Source organism: Chenopodium album, chromosome 19, assembly GCF_948465745.1.
Source record: "Chenopodium album chromosome 19, dcCheAlbu1.1, whole genome shotgun sequence".
NCBI lineage: Eukaryota > Viridiplantae > Streptophyta > Magnoliopsida > Caryophyllales > Amaranthaceae > Chenopodium > Chenopodium album.
This window is the reverse complement of record NC_137852.1, coordinates 34678432-34701463: the sequence shown is the minus strand read 5'-3', so window position 1 is coordinate 34701463 and position 23032 is coordinate 34678432. Positions and strand designations below refer to the sequence as shown.

General features: G+C 32.4%; 2 protein-coding genes across 3 annotated transcripts; one reads left to right on the top strand and one right to left on the bottom strand.

Moving 5' to 3' along the window:
• Positions 1-1958: 1958 nt before the first annotated feature.
• Positions 1959-8191, top strand: LOC145595239 (ADP-ribosylation factor-like protein 8c). Of its 2 annotated transcripts, XM_081651620.1 has the most exons (7): positions 1959-2021; positions 2125-2206; positions 6424-6505; positions 6589-6621; positions 6695-6816; positions 7430-7591; positions 7765-8191. In XM_081651620.1, exons 2-7 carry the CDS (start codon positions 2169-2171, stop codon positions 7880-7882), a joined length of 555 nt encoding a protein of 184 aa, XP_081507746.1. In that variant the 5' UTR covers positions 1959-2021; positions 2125-2168; the 3' UTR covers positions 7883-8191. The 2 variants fall into 2 exon arrangements, with proteins under 2 accessions (XP_081507746.1, XP_081507745.1); XM_081651619.1 differs by having other exon boundaries at positions 1986-2206.
• A 2978-nt stretch (positions 8192-11169) lies between these two features.
• On the bottom strand, positions 11170-14656 carry LOC145595238 (putative inactive receptor kinase At3g02880). The gene is made up of 2 exons (XM_081651618.1): positions 13086-14656; positions 11170-12105 (listed from the first exon to the last, which is right to left on the bottom strand). Exons 1-2 carry the CDS (start codon positions 14455-14457, stop codon positions 11474-11476), a joined length of 2004 nt encoding a protein of 667 aa, XP_081507744.1. The 5' UTR covers positions 14458-14656; the 3' UTR covers positions 11170-11473.
• Positions 14657-23032: the final 8376 nt, after the last annotated feature.

The following is a 23032-nucleotide window of genomic DNA, read 5'->3' as shown; positions in this document are numbered from 1 at the left end:
TTAATGATTCAATAAACCTTGTTGTTGTTTTTATCTCCCCTCATCTATAGTTTGTACATTCTCCATAATTAATAAGCAAATGAACTATATACGATCTATAAAATAAATACCTAATGTTCATAACAATTATCCAACTAATTTATAAAAATACCTAAAAACCATAAAATATAACAAAATTAAGATGGAAATTATAAAGGATGTTATAAATTTCTTGCTAATTGAATCTTCAACATTATCAATGGAAGGATTACAATTGTTTGAGTTGGAATCATCATCTTCAAAACTCACAAAAAAATTTATAAGCGATAAAGAAAAGCAACAATGGCGGCCAAGGTGTTAGATTACATAATAAAACAAATTAATTTTTTTTTTCCTTTTTGAAAGGGAAATAATTTGTTTAGAATAGAAGATAACTTTCTCTCTTCGCACCATATGAAAATATTTCCGCCACAAGATTCATTTGGGTGGGAAGATGAAGAAAATTTCCCTCCTAGTTTCCCCTATTGGTGGTGTACAATATTCCATTGTACTTTTTTTTTTTTGGCTGCAAACACTAACTATGATAAAGATGCGTGTAGCAGCACAATCTTATAAGGGTGTGGTCTACATCACAAACTATGTAATTGGGTGCACATATTAGCATAAATGACACTAATGAACTAAGGTTCCATGGAAACAAGTGGAATCTTTATTATTTTCGATAATTGTTTAAACATTATTTAAACTTATACTTCCTCCGTTTTCTTTTACTTGCAACATTTCCCTAAAAAGGAAATGTCACAATACTTGCAACACACTATAAAAGGAAAGTTACTTTAAGGAAAAACTATACTATTTTCTTATTTAAAGCACTTGGTCCACTAAATTACACTTCTAACAACCTCTCATCCCATTTTAAAGTGTATTGTATCATGTGAAACCCACATTTCTTAAATACCGTGAAAAAATGTGTGTTGCATCTAAAAGAAAACGAAGGAAGTATAATTTTCCATCATGCGTGACTAAATTAGCCTTACTTTTTTTTATTTATTTTTTTTATTTAAGCATTTCTTAACCTCCACCCTTTTATTAAGCGGATTCCTTCAAAAAAATTGTGCTATTATTTTCCTTTGTTTGCTTCTCCAATTACTTTTTCTAATATCGATCTCACACGATTGACTTAGTTTCCTTTCCCTTTCCACTTAGTTAAACACTAAATTGATTAAAAAAAAAAAAAAGCATTTAAATACCTTTATTCTTTAAGATTTCAGGATACATAGGTAACTTTCTAAAACCAAACCCCACAAAATGATTTTAAATACTTAATTTACAAAATAATATTAGAATTGGATTTTAGGATGTGCCAAATTGATTTTCTTGTTTTTGATGTACAACACTTAAATTGTGGAGGTTGAGAGAGAATAATTTAAAGGGAAAAAAATTAATTATAATGGAAGAGAAACTAAGTCAATCATCACATGAGATGTAAAAAAAAGTAATCGAAGAAACAAACAATGGAAAATAATGGCGAAAACTTATCGAACTAAATCTATTTAATGGTTACTTAATTACATGAGATGGAAAATTAAGTAGAATGGAATTAAACAAAAATACATTTAAACAAAAAAGCATTAAAAATACTTCAGATTTCACTTTCATAAAAATCTAAATTTTTCCAATGTCATTGATGTTGTTATGTGCACCTAAATGCATACTGTGTGATGTTGAGTGCACCCTCGAAAGATTGTGCTGCTATACGCACCATTGTCATAGTTGGTGTTGTTGCGGCAATTTTTTTTTTTTTTGGTGCAATATATTCCTTATCGGACATAATCAATTAAGGGCTACCACATTGGACCAAGTAAAGGATGTAATCATAACGGACTAGACCACAATTTTGCAAATGGATTGATAATATGGCTGATCCACATGTTCATGTAATGTGTATGTGTGTAAAAGAGGTGTTAACACATACTTGTACATCCGATAATGGCAACTTGGTAACAACATTCACATTTTTCAGAAAAAGGAAAGCGCCAAATGTGCGAAGTTTCCATTGCTTCCCAACAACGTTTTCTTCTTTGTTTTTCTTTGAATTTCTCAATCTTTTCTTATTTCTGGGTATTACTTTGCTCTTCTTTTTAGGATTTCATTTGCATTTGATACCACGAAACCCTAGATTTTGAATTATGGGTCTTTGGGATTCTCTACTCAACTGGCTCCGAAGGTAATTTCTTCCTCAAGTTTTGATTTTTCCAATTTTTAACTTTTTTATTTTTTGTTTAAGCTATTGTATTATGTTTATGAATTTTGATTTTGATTTGTGTTTTTATGCATCTAGGTATTGGTACTATTGGAGTTATGTTTGGTTTAGTTGAGAATAAATTGAAGTTTTATGCTCAATTTTTAGTCACTCCATATTCATCAATTAGATTGCTTTTGCTGCTGTTTGAGATTATGGATTTTAGGGATTTGGTTTTAGTCCTAGGTTAATTAGTACTCGTATTATGGAATCCAATTATGGTGAAGGGCTAATTTCTGTAAGCTATAAACAATTAAGCTAAAATGGTGTAAAATTATTCCTTCAAAATTTTTTTTAAAGAAAATATTAGTAGTCGACTAGTCGGTGGACATGTTAAACTTGATAAACTTCATGCTCGTCTCAACTTTCTGGTGAGAATGTTACGCTTGTCTGATAACTAAATTGCAATGGAGGGCGAATATGTGACATTACGATTTATGAAGCTGTTTAGTAAGCCTCTCCTCTTTGTTGAGGTGACACTAACCTTGAATTCAATAATTTCTTACCCGAAATTGGTTTCCCTACGCCGAACCCTCTAGAGAGTAGAGACACGAAAATGAACTTGTAGAAATTTTCTTGACGCCCTTATGTCTACTATAGTACTATGACTATGTATTATGTAATGAGTATGGATCTTATGATGTAATTGTTAGGTCATTAATCTCATTATTGATTTAGTGTATACAAAACTTAAAGTCCATGGTGAAATATTGGGAGAACATGTCAAACACATCAACGGAACACATGGTTTCAACGTGAATGATGAGCCTTCATTGCCTAGGAAACAAGATGCTCAAATCGACATTTTCACTAATGATACCATTTTATATGCGTTGTGGTTGTTTTCATTTGTCGTTCTTGTCCTTTTTATGTTGCTGTTTTTGGTTCGGTTTACAAGCTGTCTAGGTAATTTCTTGGTCATATTGATTTAGCGTATTATTGGGAAAACATGTCGAGCACATCAATAATATACATGAAGCAATATTTATAATGAGATTGATGAACTTTATTGTCTAGGAAATTAAATAAGATGCTCTAATTGTTATAATGGACAATAAAATGCTTTAGTTGTGATAATTTACCTTATTGTTAGAGACTTTGATTTGTAATCTTCTTAATATCTCATTTTGATTTTGTAATTTCCTCAAGAGTGACCTATGAAGTAGAAAAAATACTCCATTTTTTTTTTTATTCTTTTATAGAATGCTAACATATTCACTTTCATGCTTGTTGGCACAAAATTAGATCATTAATGATATCTATAATTATCAAATTAGATCTCACATGTTTTGTTTTTCCTTGTGTAAATTTCACCGATCATGGTCAATGGTGCAAAGTGTTTAAAAAACAATACAATGGGTTTTGATATTAAAGACTTTTGATTGAGGGTCCATTGGGTTTTATGTCTATGCATCTCAAGACCTGAATTTGGTTGATAGTTAACTCCTCTTTTCCTTTCACAAAAAGGTTTTGTTTGTTTTGTTATGAATTGGTGATACACATTGAATCATAATTAACGGTAAGTTTTTCTACATCTCTTTGGGATAAAAAAATGTCTTCTTCTAGCTTGTTAAGAATACAAGTATAATTGCCATTGCTGCAATATCAATATCTCCATCTAAAGCTTATCAGTACACCATTATGATGTGGATCTCTCAAGACTCTCACAAGGCTCACAAGCTATAATAACATTGGATCTTCGGAATTTAATAAGGACTAAAGAAATTACACGAAAATTAAAAGGATAGTACTCTAATTATCGCAGGAATAGAGGGTCTCTTCCTAGTCGCAACTAGAAGATGATCACAAGTTGCAACAAGTGATGCTTTTTTATTAACAATCAAACGAACAACGCTCAAAGGATTAATTCCCAAAACAAATCTCTCTCATTCTTACACTATTATTGATATACACCCATTTTTATAGGGTGACAAATCGTACAATGATATGATAGAAAACTAATAATTTTATCCTAAAATAAGATAAAATATTAAGAATCCTAATCCTAATATATTCACTAATCATATTTTAACCAACTACAAAATTTTTCCCAACATAAATAAATTAAATAAATAAATAAATATCCTGATAGCTAAAACTCTTAAAGTCTAAAAATAGGAAAAATCCTTTCAAGTGAAAGGTAAAAACCCATAGGAAAAAATCCTAATAATTAATTATAACTAAAAGATAGTGTAGGCTTTCTTAAAATTCCATGAATTTTCAAGAATACCCATATTGGTCTATTGCTCCCGCATCACATGTGAACTTGCCTGTGATGTTTATCATTGAGCTGAATTTATTGAAGTTGGCTGGAATTCCAATGCCTATGTGAAATAATATTTTCTACAAGTTTTAGAGCTTAAACATAGAACCTTACTAAAACATGGACCCGTCTCTTTTGTTTTTTTGAAATTGAATTTTGTTTATTTCTCTAATTATAGACAAAAGAGTATGTAATGTTAATTGTAACTTGTGTAAGTGCCTATGGTGCATCGGGATGATTAAAAGGAGGGTGGCAGGGTGGGGTGGGAGGAGCGAAGTGAAGAAATGCAAAATTCAATTGCAAGCTCGGTATTAGACTTTTGTTTTTCAGTAACAGGGATGCTTAAATTCTACCCTGAACACAATAGATACTAAAAGCTGGAAGTTTGTAAAGCTTGTTGACATTTTGTTTATATGTCTGACTAAGACTCCATTTCTTATTTCTTATTTTAAAGAGATTAAGTTTTTTTTTTTTAAATAAGAATAAACTATTGCAGATTCTATGAATGAACCAAGTTCTTTGGGATATTATTTCTACCATGGATTACAAAATTGAGTACTTTGTATCTTTTACTACTAGTAGCATGTAAATAAACCTAGTAAATGTGCAGTTTGGATTGAGTTTGCTATATCTGGTTGGGTGATGAGCCATATAGTATTGTGTTGGTTTAGTTCAATTGACATTACTATGTATAAATGTCCCATTCTTTCCAATTAAAGAACAAGTCAGTGGTTAATCTTGTTCACCCGCCATCACATCAACCATGTCCCACTCTTTAGCTTTTACTAAATTTTTATGTCTCCATCCATTTTAAATCATTTTAATAACATTTATAGACACTCTAAAAAACCATTTCAGAGTCAGCAATAACTATATTCTAGAATGGATGGATTTTTAGTCCTCAGATTAGTTAAATTTGTTCTTGATGTAATTTGGTTATTTTGTATTAATAATATTTGTGTCTGATTTGGCTTATTTGATGTCTGATTTGGCTTATTTGATGTCTGATTTGGCTTATTTGATGTCTTTACATAATCTCAAGACAATAAAGACATTGAGATCAATAGCAAATGGCCATTCGCCATTTTGAAAATAGCGAATAAATGCTTTATTTTCTTTTTTTTTCTTGTATTTTTTCAGCTCTTATTCTTTGTGAATTGTTTATCAATCTTTCTTTTTTAAGACACTGGTGACTTTTTTTTTCCACTTTCAATCAATTTATTTGATTCTATGACTATTCTAAAAATAATTGTTGATAGTCAGCTGTGAAGTATTCTTAGATAGATGGAGTAATAATCTTTAAATTAGTTAGATTTGGTTCTTGGTTGGAAAGAGTTAGAAAGGATATGAAGTATTTGGAATTCCATGAGGATGAGGTTTTGGATCGTAAGGGTTGGTGGAGGAAGATTTTTGTGGATGACCACACGGAATAATCAAATTTGGTTCATGTAGCCGACCCCTCTTATGGGATTAAGGCTTTGATTAATTGGTTCTTGACGTAATTGGGTTTTTTGTATCGATTTTAGTTTGGGTCTGATTTGGCTAATTTGGATTGAGTAATAAGGTAAGATTACATGAAAATTATATGCAACACTAGAACAAAGCTGTCAAGCTCTTGTCAAGCTCTTGTAAAACCCAAATGTCAATTGTAGGGGGTTAAATGATTATAAGAAACCATGGAAGATCATGTTGGCTAATCCCATTAAAATTAGCTTTCTATGGTGATTTTGTCATGCTTTTCTTCTGATTTCTTGAGGTTTTTTTTTTTCCTACTCATACATGCTTAAATACTACCGAAATAAAAATTGCAGTTGCAGGGGTTAGATAATGACTGCTTGCTTGAAGCTCATAATTTCTTGTTTTTGTATTTGTCTGTCAGCTTATTTTTTAAGCAGGAAATGGAGCTATCCCTTGTTGGCCTTCAAAATGCAGGGAAAACGTCCCTTGTTAACGCAATTGCTGTGAGTTTTGGCATAACTTTTTGCTTACTTGTTAAATTTAATTTTTTGGATTCTTTTGACCATTGTTGCTAATCTGTTAACAGACCGGGGGATACAGTGAAGACATGATTCCAACTGTAGGTATCTTTACAAAGAGAATTTTTAAAGTGTGTATCGTCTTGCAAGTAACAGCTTACACTTTAAAACCAGGTCGGATTTAATATGCGCAAAGTTACTAAGGGCAATGTGACTATAAAGCTTTGGGACCTTGGAGGCCAGAGGAGGTTTCGCTCAATGTGGGAGCGTTATTGTCGTGGTGTCACTGCAATTGTGTAATTTTCTCAATCAATGGACTTGTTACATTTCTCTTTTTAACTCTTTTGATTGTGTTAGTGTGATATTCAATGTTTACTAGAACAAATAGAAACAAATCGTTGCAAAGGGAACATCTTTTCAAGTACTAAATAGCCTTTTAGTCTACCAGTGTCTCTAGGTTCTTTCTTTCGACTTTGTCCTTTCCTCAGTGTACCCCAAACTAGCCTATTTGTGTGCTTATTTTAACCCACTAGATTGTGATTACCTTCTGAGCTTTTAAACGGTACAGATTACTAAACTATGTTACTATGGCGATTCATGTCGTCATTGAATTGCCTCATTATTGTGTTTAATAGAAAAAATACTTCAGCTTGAAATATGTGTTAAATCTTTTTTTTATTAATGACTAGCAAGATAAGTTATGGTAATTTAGTAATGACTAGCAAGATTAGTTTATTTTAATTCATGAAACTCGTTGCAGAATAGATTTTTTTTCTTCTTTGGTTGTGCCTCTGGAACATTTGAGTCTTCCCAGATGCTTAATACCAACATTTATGCGACTGTCTTTTTGATCTGTATTACGGTGCCAAATAGCAAAAGAGTACTCAATCTTCTTTGCATCACATATAGGTACGTAGTAGATGCTGCTGATAGAGACAGTATCCCGATATCCCAAAGTGAGCTACATGAACTTCTGGAAAAGCCATCGTTAACTGGGATTCCCTTGCTCATTCTTGGCAACAAAATTGACAAGTCAGAAGCTCTTACTCAGCAAGCTTTAATGGATCAGCTGTAAGATCATTAAATTTGCACTTATGCTATGGTTCAACTTATCTTAACTTGTCGTTACTAAACTATTTAGAATGTGTTTCTAGCTTGTATGATTTTCTTATGGTTTGGATTTTTTTTTTTTTTTTTTTTTTTTTTTTTTTTTTTTTTTTATCTGTGCTTACTTTCTGCTGCAGAGGCTTACAATCAATCACTGATAGAGAAGTTTGCTGTTACATGATCTCATGCAAGGACTCCGTAAACATAGACAGCGTCATTGATTGGCTTATCAAGCATTCAAAAATCGCCAAATGATCCAAAGCCAAAAAGAAAGGCTAGTCATAGTATGTTTGATCTAATTGGTATATGTGGTTCAAAACAAACAGTTCAATTGGCATTACATAAGCGTGACATATCAGGATGCAGGAACTATGATCCATTTTCATGCCTGTTCAATCAATTTGCCAGCTTATACGTAGCTAATGTATGCTAAGCTATTATTATTGGTTTAAGTGTTAGGCTGTTATATATTTTTTTCAATTTGTATTAAATTTGATTTTCATGTGCGTCAATAAATGCAATCTTTGACAATTATTCTCCCTGAAGCTGTTAATTTATTTATTATATGTTGACTAATCTTACTCTTCGTAACATAACTGGACTTATAATACTATTTGTGCTTTCTTCATTTCTTGTTACCTAGGATTCTAGGAAGGATTCCGTTTACATCATTTGCCCATTGCAGCTCAATAGGTCAAATACAATTTAGTCAATTTTATAGGGGGTGTTAAATACCACCATAAAAAGTGATCTAAACCACCAACATTTAGTGTGAATGGGCAACCAGGCCCATAGTTTTCACCACTATCTTACCTGTTGCCACCAATCAATAACACCTTGACACCACCACCCTAATCGATGACAATCACCACCATTTAACCAGTGATAACCACCACCACGACTCTGATCAGTGACCCACCACATCCCCCTCAAGGATGAACTCACCTTCCTCGGTGGTGGTTTTTTTTATTATTTTGGACAACCACGGTAATCGAAGCCTCCGGTTACGACTTTGGGCTTCGGTTACCGTGCAAGATAATCGGAGCCTAGAATCGATTGCTGCAGCTGCCGGAAATTAAAAAAAAAAAAAAAAAAAAAAAAAAACACCACCTTCTTGCCAGCGAGGGAAGGCGGTGGGTCGTTATTGAGGGGGATGTAATAGGTCACCAGTTAGGGTTGTGGTGGTTGTCACTGGTCGGAAGGGGTGGTGGGTCGCTGGGGAGGATAAGGGGTGTTGAAGTAGTAACAACATGGTTGTCCATTCACACTAAATGTTGACGATGGTGATAATTTTTTTGTGGCAGTGTTTAGCAATCCATCTTATGTATTGTGTTTCAGATAGCACCAAGTGCTTGTAATTTTAGACTTCATATTAGATTTAATAGACTTCATATTAGATTTAATGAAAATTAACTTAAACCGAGAAGAATGTATGCAATTTTTTTTTTTAAGGAATGTGGTTTTTTTCTAGAGTTGATTTTTTTTTTTTTTTAATTCTCTAGAATTATAACAGGAAATTATAATTTAATAATCTTAACTCTAGAGCGATTTTATTTTAATAATTTTAACTTTCGATCTTGTAGAATAATATCAACTTTAGGGAATAAAAACTCAATGGCTAGCAACTTGTTTTACTAGGTTATCCAGATATGTGTCAACATGTTATTGGCCTAAATTTTTGTATAAAAAGTTATCTATATCTATACTTTATTAGTTAGTATTTAAAAACACAAACCATAATTTTTCATATGATACATGTCATCACAAGTCATTCACTACCACATATGACACATGTCACCCCTTTTAATATTTTTGTTTAAGTTTTTATGCATTATACAACTTGCAAATTCAATTAAGAAAATGAAATGTTTCATTGACTTAAAATATAACTTAAACCAATATGTCAAGTCATATACTACAATCTTCATGTATATATACGTAACTAAATTCCTTTATCCTTTTTTCACAGTTCTACCCTTATTCTTTTTTTTTTTTTTCCTTTTAAGTTTAGCAATGAAACAATTACTTCGTATTTCATATTAAAAGTTTCAACTACTGAAAAACACACCAACATATGAAATTACTTAGGTAAGAACCCGTGCATCGAACGGGCCAAAAGGCTAGTTATTAATTAAAACCACCCCCACCACCCTAAACACTCTATGTTGTTTACTTTCCTAATGAATCATGCCTGCTCTAAATGTTCTGAATGACGGTTTATGTTAGTTATTCCCGTATCAATTTGACATTAGGCTTTGTTTATGTTTTTTTTTTGGTTGTAATTGTATTATACTTCTATAATTAGGTAGATGCTACATTTGCTTCGGGTTAAATACTAAAGTTTGGATGACATTTCTTCAATGAACATCTTTAATTTTAAATACTAAATTTAAAAATAGTTGATATGTTGACATTTACATTTATAAGTCTAGAAACATATCATTTGTTTTATTTGCATTTAAGCTACAAATCATTTGACAAATATATTTAGTTATTTACTCATAATATATTTAGATTTAGTCAACTGTTCCTTTGACAATCAAATGAGAGACAAATCAGTGGGTCATGCATAGACATAACTTACGTAATTTGGCACAAACCCAAGACAAGCTAGCCTCGTTCTTACTAAACAAGAATGTTAAACAAAATTGCAAGGTGTTCATTGGCATGGTATGACATATCCTAAACGATCTCTTATATATACTCCTTATACCGTTATACAACCTGCCTTGGTACCATATTCATTGGCCTGCTTGCTCGACCCATGCCTAGCTCTATACCATATTCACTGGCCTGCTTGCTCGACCCATGCCTAGCTCTATACGGCTATACAATGCTCACCTCATTGTATAATGTATATGCCATAACAACCTCTGGTTTCATTTTGGGTGTATTAGGCCAAGGAAACGTTGTTAAAGGACAAGAGGGCCCACCATTAAAAGATGAGAGAATAAAGCTAAGTCATAATATACAATAAACACGTTGTCTTAACGTGCAATTAAGTGGGTATCACATCTAATCCGGCCCTCCAAACACCTGTATGCAGCTAAACAGGAATCAAACACTAAAAGTAGAAGTAGTTGTTTAATCTAAATATAAATTCTACTATTTGTTTGAAAAGAAATCCAACATTACTTTTACTTTCAAGACTAACATTCCGGTTGTTCAAAGAACTAATCAACTCCCCTAACTTCTTTCCACATCAAAAGAACAATGTTTTATCTACTTCGTTTTTGTTTTTGTTAAAGTTTCACCAAATTAATCTTGCATCAAAAGCAAATTCCTAGAAGACAAAAAAATAGGACATAGTATTAGGAAAGTGGTACCAAAGAATAACTGGATCTAATTATGGCAACAAAATCAACCGGGGACACTTTTAAGCCAGGGTTTGTGGTTCTAGTTCAATAGGACACTTCTCGATAACATATCATAAGAAAAGGTATTATGAAAGTAAAGAGAAAAAAAAATGAGGATTTATGGATTATTCACATTTCATCTCCACACAATCAACAATCAATGATGTTGAATGTAAGTACAAAAACATTGGAATAAAAAAATTACAGGTGACAAAGTAAAGATAAATGGTTCCTGAAATAAACAAAATCAATGAAGAAAAAAAAAAGAATTTTAAAAAAAAAATTAAAAATAAAAAAGGAAGAGAAAAGTAACTACACAAAGGAATGAATCTCAATCAAACAAAGGAGAGTTTCAAGAATAAACAAACAATTTTGAGTATTTCTATAAATTGTGGTAAACAATTGTAAGAATTGATAGTGTTTGTTATCAATTAATGTTTCTGAATGGATGGATGGTTGTGTGCACCTGACGCGGAGTGTATAGGGAGGATTAGCTTGGTTTGGAAGGTGTGTTTTCTGGATCACTAATGATGTCTGCAAGAGGGTCTTGTCCCGTTAACGTAGATTGGCATATTTCCTCAATGCGACTGGTTACATCACCCATTGATGGTCGGCTATCTGGGTATTGGGCACAACAGTCGATTGCAAGCTGCAAGAGCTTGACCATCTCCTCCTCGACATTCTGATATCTTAGGAGCTCCATGTCAAAGACTTCAGCAGCCCACTCTTCCCGAACAACTGACTGCACCCACCGTGGCAAGTCCACCCCTTCTTCATTTAAGAGAGCATGGGTAGGAGCCTTGCCTGTAAGCAACTCCAGGAGGAATATACCAAAACTGTACACATCGGCCTTTTGAGATACTCTACGAGGATCAGTGATCTCTGGTGCACGATATCCAGCTACACGGTTTGGAGTTGCACTTGGACTTGCAAGTTGTGCAAGGCCACTATCTGACACTCGAGCTTCATAAGAGTTGGTAAGAAGGATGTTTGATGACTTTATGTTACCATGAGAAGCTGTGGGGTTCTGTGAATGGACGTAAGTAATGCCACGAGCAGCTCCTAGAGCAATTGCAGACCGAGTTTCCCAGTTTAATGGTGTTCTCCCACCTCCTCTGTTACCTATTGAAAAGAGAGAAAAAACCAAAATTTTCTGTTATTTTCCGTTGTAAACCTTATTTACATTTACTGTAAACAAAGCAAATCTTCTGCAAGAACTTTCAATATACATACATATCTACATTGTTAACATCAAAATCCTCAAACAACGAAAGTAGCTATTCATGATTGTGAAATTGAGAAGAAAGTGGGGCACATATTATTAAACGAATCTTTCGTTGTAGGCTACAAACTACGACACAGCAGAAAATGAAATAACTTATAGAAACAACAGCTAACAGGTAGTATCATATGCCAAAGTATCAATCGCGACATTAAACTTCATGTTAACGATATACCACAAAACAATAATGATTTGGTGAAGGTTAGATGATAAAAGTTTAAGTAGAAACCCCTAAATAAAACATACCCAATACACTATTTTCCAGGCATGAACTTGATGTACAACCAACTTCATAGACACCCACTGACTAAATTAGCAAAGAACACCAACCCAAAAAATCTTAAGCAACAAGATTACACTCCCTAGATAAGAGAAAAATACGCGCTTGATTATTGACCAGATCTCAAATCCGGGGTGGTACATAATATGGACTCAGCATAAAAAAAACACTTATCATGACTAAAAATGCAAGCAAGAACTTTTAGTAATTAAAACAAGATTTCCAATAATCAATGTAGTTGTCTCAAACCAGCAAGGATTTCGAACTTCTAGCCATGTATCAAACTTCTAAACACTTCGAAATGATTGTATTGTTTCTAACATACTTAGATCCAATATAAGAACTGCAGTGCATAGTATACAACAGAAAAAGATCCAGAAAATCATGAGCAATGTGTATAATCATCATGATTCATGAAAGCAATAAAAGGTTCACAATAGACATAATAATTCATTCAATCAACCAAAAGCAAAAACAATAATAAACTAAAATCTAAAAAAAAAAAAATTGAAACACATGAAAAAAATAGTAGCTTCTTACCATGTAATAGAGCAGACAAACTGCCCATTGGGAAGTAATCATAAACTAGAAGCTTCTCATTAGCACTACAATGGTAAGCTCTAAGACCCACCAAATTCTCATGATCTAATCTTCCAATCTCCTCGAGTTTCTCTCTAAACTCTTTCTCCGTCACTGTCACATCCTTCAAACGCTTCACAGCCACCGCCACGCCATTATCCAACGAAGCCTTGTAAGTCGTCCCATAGTTGCCTTTCCCCAATACCTCAGCCGACGCCCTCAACAAATCATCCAGATCGAACACTCTAGGCCCATTACCAAAAAACACCAATGTCTTGTCCACACCACCCCCACTCTTAGCACTGGATTTAGCAGCAGCTGCTGCAGCAGCTGCGGCTACAGCACCCGAGCTCTCACCGTTCCTCTCAGCAGCTCGCTCCGCCGCCCCTGACTCCACATCAGATTGCTTAGCACCACTACCAGCAGCAGCACCAGCCGCGGCAACTGCATCCACAGACCTTGTCCCAGGCTGTTGCTCAGTCTTTTTCTTTTTTCTACAGCAGCAGAAGAAAATCAGTAGCAGAATCACCAGCAATGCGATCACACAACCAATTACAATCCCCGCAATCGCCCCAGCAGATAGCTTTTTCTTCTTCTTCTCCCCACCATCACCATTTCCACCATCACTCGGATTAGCAGAAGGAGCAGTAGCAGCACAGGCAGTCAATGAATTCCCTTCGAACGCCGTCGACGGCATCCCGCAAAACTGCGAAGGGATACTCCCAGTTAACAAATTATGAGACACATTAAACTGCTTAAGATTACCAATCTTCAAATCTGGAATCGAACCCGTCAATTGATTACTCTGTAGATACAATGTAGCTAGATTAGTCAAATTATTAAACCCTAAAGGGATCCCACCGGAAAATCTATTCCCGGCCAAATCAAGCCGGAATAAATTCTTCATCGTAAACAAAACCGCCGGAATCTCGCCGGAAAGATTATTATGCTGAAGATAAAGGTACCGAAGCTGCGACAACGAAGAGAAATCACTCGGAATATTCCCGGACAACGCATTATACCTCAGAGATAAAAAATTAAGCGAAGTAAGATTCCCCAAAACATTGTTCGGTATTCGGCCTATCAATCCGACCCCAGGCAAGTGCAGCTCGACAACACGACCGTTTGTATTACACACTACGCCTTGCCATTGGCAGGCGTTGGGCGCGGAGGTGTTCCAGCGGCCGGGGAGAGCGGATTTGAGAGCGGACAATGCGCGGGAGTCGGAGGGGTTGGCGTCGGCGGGGGTTGCGGTGGGGAGGAGGGAGAAACCGAAGGTAATTGCGAGTAAAACGACTACTACTGTTGGTGGTTGTTTGGTGGTTGACTTCATTGTTGGGTGTTAGAGAAGAGATCAGAGAGAATTAAAAGGAGAAAGAGTGTTTTTGTTTTGGTTTTGGTTTTGATTTTGGGTTTATTTGTTGGAAACGGTAATACGTTGCATTTTTCCACACGGAGAGAAGGAGAGAGAAAGAAGAGAGAGAGAGAGAGTGTGTGTTGTGTGTATAGAGTATAGAAGTGTGGAAGGAGAGATAGGAGATTGGAGATGAAGATTGGTTTAAGTGGGGTTACCGAGTTAATTAAAAACTACGGACTAACTGCTGTGTACTTATTAGTTGTATTTATTGTATTAAATATTTTTGTTTAAGATTTGCGTTTTACTTTCTCTGTCTTACAAATATTGTTATATTATACCGGTATGTATCTTACGTCCATGAGTATTTTATTCTCATTTTTATGATTGTTTTTCATTATCATTAACTGAAAAAACAACCTAATATATTGTACCGTAAGGTCTTAATATGGATTCCTATCTTTATTCTACTCCATTCGTCTTAAAATAAATTAGCACGTTTAACTTTTTTTAAAAAAATCGGGTGTACAATAATTATTGTACATCCATTATAAAGATAGGCTAAAGTGATCAAAAGTTACCCCTGAATTGAATAAAAGTTACCCCAATAAGCATAAAAATAACTCAATACAAATAAAAATTATACGCTTTATTAGTAAAAAAATCATATTTTAAACGACAAAAAATCAATTATTAGTGATTGAATGTAATTAAATTACCATTATAAAACTTTTTTGTTGTCTATTTACATAAAAATTATATTATGTTTAAAGTTACCCAAAAAAAAGGCAAAAAGTTACCCTAAAATTAGGTAAAAGTTACCCTTATACTGCTCGATGTACAGTAATTTTATTGTAAACCGGGTGTATACAAAAGTTTTCCAACTTTTTTTTTTCACTATTTCATATACCACTTTTTTATTTTAAGGGGATTTGATGTACCACTTAGGGATATAAATAAGCGTTATATATTTTTTAAATTTCGTATTAAAATAAAATACATGACAAAATTAAGAATAGATTTTGGATTTTATATAATTAATAATTGAAAAAGTTTTATACAGTTATAATCATTTTTTTTAAAAAAAAAAAAAAAAAACAATATCAAATCTTTAAATTTGATTACCTTTCTTAATTTATAAGAGTTGATCTAATTGTCTTAACTATTTTATTTTTGTAAGTGTGTCAACAATATCAATATATAAATCTTATATGATTTTGTCAACATCTACAAATTGATAAGTTTTTAATTGCTTTAATTTGTGGGATTATGGTTTGAAATGAGATTATAAAAACCCAAATGTTTGTTTGATGGGAATTACATTACAAAATGGGAATGGGTATTGTTTTGTGGAAATGATCAGATCAAAGATTGAGAATTTTCAAGTTTAGTAAAAACGCATACCTTATACTCCAATATGCAATGGTAAGTGTAAAACTAGTTTAGAATTCTCAAGGTTCCTAGAGATTGGGTTGTTCCTGCGCACTGGTTAGTTGAGTGTGCTTGTCATCGTCAGTTCGTCCTTTTGGTTAGCTGGGTGTACTCGTCATTGTAAGTTCCTTAGTTGGTCTTTTACTTTCTGTGTTTGTTAGTCATTTACAGTTTGTTTGTCTTTTTTTTTTTTTTTAATGATCTTTAATTTGTCAAAAAAAAAAAGGTAAAACTAGTAATTTTTATAATTTTTTATTTCAAATTCCAAAAACTAGTAAATTTTGTTTTGTTTTTTAATTTGAAAGAAATCAATTCATTAATAAAAAGTACGAACAATTTCCGTAAAAATTGTTTAATTATAAATTAATTCCCTAATTTGTGTCAGTCCAAAAACTTATTCCCATGGTATTATTGTCCACGTAGGCCTGGTACAAGGTTCGGTTTTTTTTTTGGTTCAGGAAAGAACTGATAATGGTGATAGCGGTTCTATATACCATTAGCTGTTCTTAGACAAGAACCGCTAATGCCGATTAAATAATGCCACACTTATATTACTCTTTTAAATTCCTTCTGGCTTTCTTCTACTAAAACCCAAAACCCAAAAAAAAAAAAAAAAAAAAAAAAAAAAAAAAAAAAGGAAAGTAATTGATGTGGACTTTAAATTTGAGTAAAAAAAAATTTGTATTGCATTTTTTTTTCTGTTTTTTGTCGCAGGTTCTTTTGGGCATTATGCCTTTTTATTTAACAGGTAAATATAGCTGTAATAATAGTTGGCAGGCTCACAGATTAAAACTGCTAATGACGTTAGCGGTTTTATACATAAAGAACCGCTAACTTAGCAGTTCTTTATGTATAAGACCGCTTACGGTTTAGCGGTTTTTTTCTAAAAATTAAGAACAAAAATTAATGAGGCTTCTACCAGTCTTACATGGACAGTACCGTGGGAATAAGTTTTTAAACCGACATAATTAGGGAATTAATTTATATTTTAGCAATTTCTAGGAAAATCGTTCTAAAAAGTGCGGCATCTAAAATTTAGGGATTTTAAAATTTTCAATCATTTTTTTAATATGTCAAGCAAGTGATTGACAATAGTAATGATCACACCCACCAATTCTCATTCCCACTCGCACCCAATATTCCCCAAATTTCATTCCTACATGCTAAGAGACCGAGTAGAATTTCAATTTTTTTTCCCAAAAATAATGTGCGCCCGGAAAGAACATTAGACATATTTGCATGGTGCACCCGAAAAGAACATTAGACATATTTTTAAGAACATGGGTAAAAAAAAAACATACTAGTGTTTGAAAAAGAACATGCTAGTGTTTGAAAAATAACATGTTTGTATTTGACAAAGAACATACCTATATATATGTTCGTATATACTTATGTAATATGTTGATTAAACATGTTTTTTGGGTTTCAATAATGCAAAATATGTTTAATTTTGGCTCGTATGTTCTTTGAATTTGGCTTTTTTTTTTTTTTAAAGATGGTTCAGCTCGTATGTTTTTTAAGGTAACAAGTTATTTAACTTATGTTCTTTTAACATATGTTATTTTGAATTTTGAAAATAAAACCTTGTATTATTTTTAGTTGAAAATAATTTTAGAGAGAGAAAAACAAAATTATGTAAAGTTGAATTTTTGGAGAGAGAGAAAGCTTTCGTTAAAGTGTAATTTTTCATCAAAGTTTAATAAAGTTTTTATCATGTTCTTTTTGTAATTTCTTTATGTTCTTTAGTAATGCATGTTCTTTGTTAAAAACAAACCTGTTCTTTTCAAATAACTAAATGTTCTTTTTGAAATACCGAATATATTCTTTCCGCTTTTTTTTTGTTTCACCACATGGTGCACCCGGGTGCACCAACCATAGATTATTAAAATCTTATAAAACTACACGCATAGTGTATATGTTCAGCCATGGTGGAGACTGGAGAGTTCCACCAAGGCCCCAACCCATATAATGCCTTTTTTTTTTTTTTTTTTTTGGGTGAAGCTAACCCATATAATGCATTAATACAATTCAATTGTTAAAAACTTTACAAAACAATTTGGCACTTACTCCGTATTACAGTAATTATCATCATCTTATGTTTATGGATTTTACATTGTGAAATTAGGGACAAAGAGTAATGAATTTCTATTGCAAGTATTTCAGGTCCTTTTGAAACGGAGGATTAAAAAAATGAAAATAAATAAATAAAGTATAATAAAAAAAGGTTAATGGGGTTGAAAGATTAGTTGTTTGATCGCTGGTCAGTGGTCATTGTCTTCTGCTTAAAAACAATACGAAGTACCTTTCCTTTTTCTTTTTCTTTTTTCTTTTTTCTTTATCGAATATGTAAATTGGCCTAAGTTTAATTTGTTTCTCATTTAGGTTATGTTTTAGTGATTGACTGATTGGTACTGCACTAACTTGTGGCGAAACTGAAAACGAGGAACACGATTCTTTATCTTTTTCAGGGTTTTTTAAGGGTTATATTGGAACACGAATCCGGTTAAAATTACTTTCTTTGGTCTTGGTCAATCTGTGATAAATTACAATTGGGTTTAATTGATGTAATAACTTTTTTACTTTTGAAAACCACCATTCTTGTATACAGTTAGAGGTGTCAAAAACTAACCTGATTAATCTAATAGATTCGAAAAGTTTTAACTTATATTCTACTGACATGAACACAATAATCTAGCAGAACTCAAATTTGAAATAGACCCGACCTGATGCGACCTCACTGAACAACCTGAACCCTCGAATTGACACTACAGCCCTGTTTGATTCACCTTAAAATTGCTGAACTGAAATTATTTTTACTGAACTGAACTTATTTTTACTGAACTGAAATTATTTTTACTGATTTTCTATTATAATTCTTCTTTAAGAAAACTGAATTTTACTGAACTGAACTTATTTTTACTGAACTAAAATTATTTTTACTTAATATTATTTTTTTAAGATGAAGAGAACATGGCCTACCTCTACTCATAGTTCCAATAAGTAAAATTAAAACTATGTAAAATAATATTGATAGTAAAATACTTTAGTGCTTATTTGGTCAACATGGAAATCACATGGGAAATTATTTACTTTAACATAATTCCTTTGAAATGGCCCTAAGTTATTTGGTTCTTCTAAAGGAATTTGTAGTTCATAGGAATTTTCAGTGACCAAGCAGAGGTGGCCTGGGTAATTAATTTCTCATGCATTGTGAGAATAAAGTTCTAATTCCATGAATATACAATATAATCTCTCCATTTTCACCTTTTGCTATCTAGGCCCCTGTCCTAACACTTTCATAACATACTTTGCTATTTTCAGTTTCATGTTAAGTCATGTTATGTCACACAAACGTACCTAGTTTGTAGCTAATTCTCATCTTTAGTGTGTATTGCAAGTTTATAATGAGCAACAATAAAATTGATATTCAGGTATCTATTAGAAATATTTTGTGTGGCCCATTAATATTATCATTTGTGTGGCGTAATTATATTAAGAAATATCATATGTGACATAATTTATGTGACGTACTCCGGTATATTTATTTCCCAAAAATTTCACGCATTATATTCCCTACTCCATGATACACTCCAACATCAAATCTTTAGTAACTTTCGCAACACCAATATGGCGAATATCCAACACCTACCAACTCATAATAAAGTTATCAACTTATAATTGCAAGAGGCTTGACGGCTTGAGCACCGTTTTTTGTCCAAGTATCTTAATAAGATACACTCATACATTAAACCATTAGGTTCAACTTTACACCAATAAACAATTGCATCGTACACTCACCAACATAAATAATTCTAAAAGTATAATAGATTGATAAATCCCATACAAAAAAAAATATATATATATAAATATAAATATATATATATACATATATATACTTGATATGTTGTTGATTTGCGAAAGTTCCTCACAAAAGCGAAACACATCTTCGTATCCACCGCCAAGAGCCAGCAAGCTATTTAAGTGTAGTAGCTGGTCCATGATTATGTGTTTATTTTATGTACAAATTTCAATCATTTTTTTATGAATATAACAATAATATTATACTTACAATTTGTATAAGTTTCTCGAATGTATAATAAATAAATAATATAATTGAATGATACAGAACAAATTTTAAGAAAACATTATGGTATTCAAGATACAAAATGGATTGTTTAATTCCTATTGTGTAGGCTTAGTTGACGTTAACCGTGTCTTAAGAGTAGGGTGAGTAAGCGACAAGTTTCTACATTACCAAAATGACTAAACTTTGTACCAATGCGGCCAAGACAATTATATCATAATATCATGGTAGTAAACCGTGTCTTAGGAGTAGGGTGAGCTGAACTGAACTGAACAGAACGAAACTTATTAGAGTTGAACTGAACTGAAAATAAACGTGTGAGAACAAGCCTTTTGTTAAGCCCGTATATAATTAATTGTATTTAGTTGGTTAACGGGCTAAGTTTAGGCCCTTGGCTTAGGTTGTATATATATATACCGCATTAAAAATCAATACAAACTAAGAATACACATTCTTGACATGGTATCAGGCCTAACCTAAAATTCTCCTATTTCTTGGAAGACTAAGAAGCAGGATACCGTTGCTAAATCTTCTGCGGAATCTGAGTACCGTACAATGTCTAAGGCCACTAATGAGTTGAAATGGTTGAAGGCTCTTCTTGACAGCTTAGGAGTTTCGCATCCGCAAGCGATGAGTTTATTTTGTGATAGTCAATTTGCGTTGTATATTGCGCAAAATCCGGTCTTTCATGAGCGTACTAAGCATATTGAGGTTGATTGTCACGTTCGGGATGCAATTCAGGAAGGGATTATTAGACCATCATATGTGAAGACGACAGATCAACTAGCGGACATCTTCACAAAAGCATTAAGCAAGCAACAATTTTTTTATTTACTTGGCAAGTTGGGCATTTGTGATTTGCATGCTCAAACTTGAGGGGGGGGGGGGGTGTTAAGCCCATATATAATTAATTGTATTTAGTTGGTTAACGGGCTAAGTTTAAACCCTTGGCTTAGCTTGTATATATATACCGCAATTAGTATTATGTGCACCATGGTGCACCTAGAAATAGGTGCACCACTACTATACTTTTGAACATTTAGTAAAAAAAAAATTGAACATTTTACAAAAAAATGAACATTTAGTAAAAAGATTATGAACACGTCACAATAATTGAGCATAAACATGCAATTTTTATGTTCATATTTTATCAAGAAATGTTCATTTTGTATACATTAAATGTTCAGTTTATATTACAAAACCATTGAATTATTACGAGTTAGTTCAAAATTTGTTTGACTCGTAGTAATTTAAAATTTGCAATTGTTCAGATTTTTTTACTAAATGTTCAAAAAAATTTATTGTTCATATTTTTTTACTAAAAGTTCAAAATTATAGGCGTGGTGCATTGCGATTGTTCATATTTTTTTTTTACTAAATGTTCAAAATTGTGATGTTCAGATTTTTTAACTAAATGTTCAAAATTCTTGATTGTTCAAATTTCTTTTACTAAATGTTCAAAAGTATAGGCATGATGCATTGCAATTGTTCAGATTTTTAAATTAAATGTTCAAAATTTGCGATGTTCAGATGTTTTTATTACATGTTCGAAATTTGCAATTGTTCAGATTTTTTTACTGATTGTTCCAAAGTATAGGCGTGGTGCACCTAGAAATAGGTGCACCATGGTGCATCTTAAAATTTGCCTATATACCGCATTAACAATCAATACAAACTAAGAATAACATTCTAGACACCTTTAGACATAAAACTATGATTATTGGCCTATAAATAGGGCTATATTAGAGGAGAGTTTGTCCAATTACACAAATTATCCAAAAAGGCGGGTGTACGTTAATTTATTGTAAGACATGTTAAAGTTATCTTAAAAGTATTTAAAGTTGCCCTTTATACTAAAAAAAGATACTACATTCTAATAATAAATTTTATCTTATACAAAACTTATAACGTATTAGATTAATCATATTAGTCTTTATAGTATGTAATCATGATTCTATATAAATTACACATTTGAATAAAATTAAAACCAAAAACAAATTAAAAGTTACAATTTTAAGGGTTAAAATTACCATAAAAATAGTTATTTAAAGCTTGTTTCAAAAAAATAACTTTATTTAAAGTTACCCTCAAACTGTCCGTTTTACAATAATTAATGTACACCTGCCTTATACAAGACTGCCCAATTACTATAATCTTACAAAATTATAACAGATTACTAGTTAGGCCCTTAGAGGTTTAGACCTAGGTGTAATACCCCCTATTTTTAATGTATTTTACATATTATTTATTTAATTATAAAATATATTTTGGGTCAAACTATTTTAATTAGTTTACAAGTGAAACAAGTTTTAAAATATTGGCCAATAAATATTAAATTCAAATGTAGCCCACTTTCACAATAGGGCCTATAATCCTATTTACGGCAAATTTTAACATGCACCATGGTGCATGTATACCCGTGTGCTCCAAACAATAAGATAAAGATTACAAAGCCCCACATATTCTATCAACTCTCACACTTTCCTGATTTCTGATTTCTCTCTCCTCTATTTTTCTGTCTTTTAATTTCATTCAATATTTGTTTTTGATTAAATTCCTTCACCACCATTGTTATCATCACCATAGATTGAATTCCTCCATCTCCTCCTCTTACAATAAACTAACATCTGATTTCTCTCTCCTCCAATTTTCTCTCTCTTAAATTCAATTATTATTTTGTTTTTGATTTAATTCTTTCATCACCAAATTAAATTCAAATTTCGTTTTCTTCAACCTTCAATTTGAAGCTTTTTTAATAGTGTTTCTACAATGAAGTGAAGTTAAAAATGACGAATTTGACGAGGAGAAGGTGGTTAAGACGACAGAAGATAATTAGTTTAATTTCCGATGAGATCCATTATCTTAATCACCATAGCTTCGTTTGATTTTCGAAATATGTAGCTTTCATATTCATTTAATCTTTTTTTAGTGATATTTGTGTATTTATTATGAACAGCTTTGTTTTTGCTTATTTTGGTATTTTGAACATTTTAGGTTAAAAATATGAACATGTGATATGTTTCCAATATATATATATAT

Bases quoted from the DNA above. Each gene is read 5' to 3' on its own strand.
- LOC145595238 (XM_081651618.1), bottom strand. From the start codon at position 14,457: ATGAAGTCAACCACCAAACAACCACCAACAGTAGTAGTCGTTTTACTC. The intron at 12,106-13,085 runs GTAAGAAGCTAC...TCTTTTCAATAG, and splicing joins TTTGTCTGCTCTATTACATG to GTAACAGAGGAGGTGGGAGA.
- LOC145595239 (XM_081651620.1), top strand. From the start codon at position 2,169: ATGGGTCTTTGGGATTCTCTACTCAACTGGCTCCGAAG. The intron at 6,506-6,588 runs GTGAGTTTTGGC...ATCTGTTAACAG, and splicing joins CCCTTGTTAACGCAATTGCT to ACCGGGGGATACAGTGAAGA. The intron at 7,592-7,764 runs GTAAGATCATTA...TTTCTGCTGCAG, and splicing joins CAAGCTTTAATGGATCAGCT to AGGCTTACAATCAATCACTG.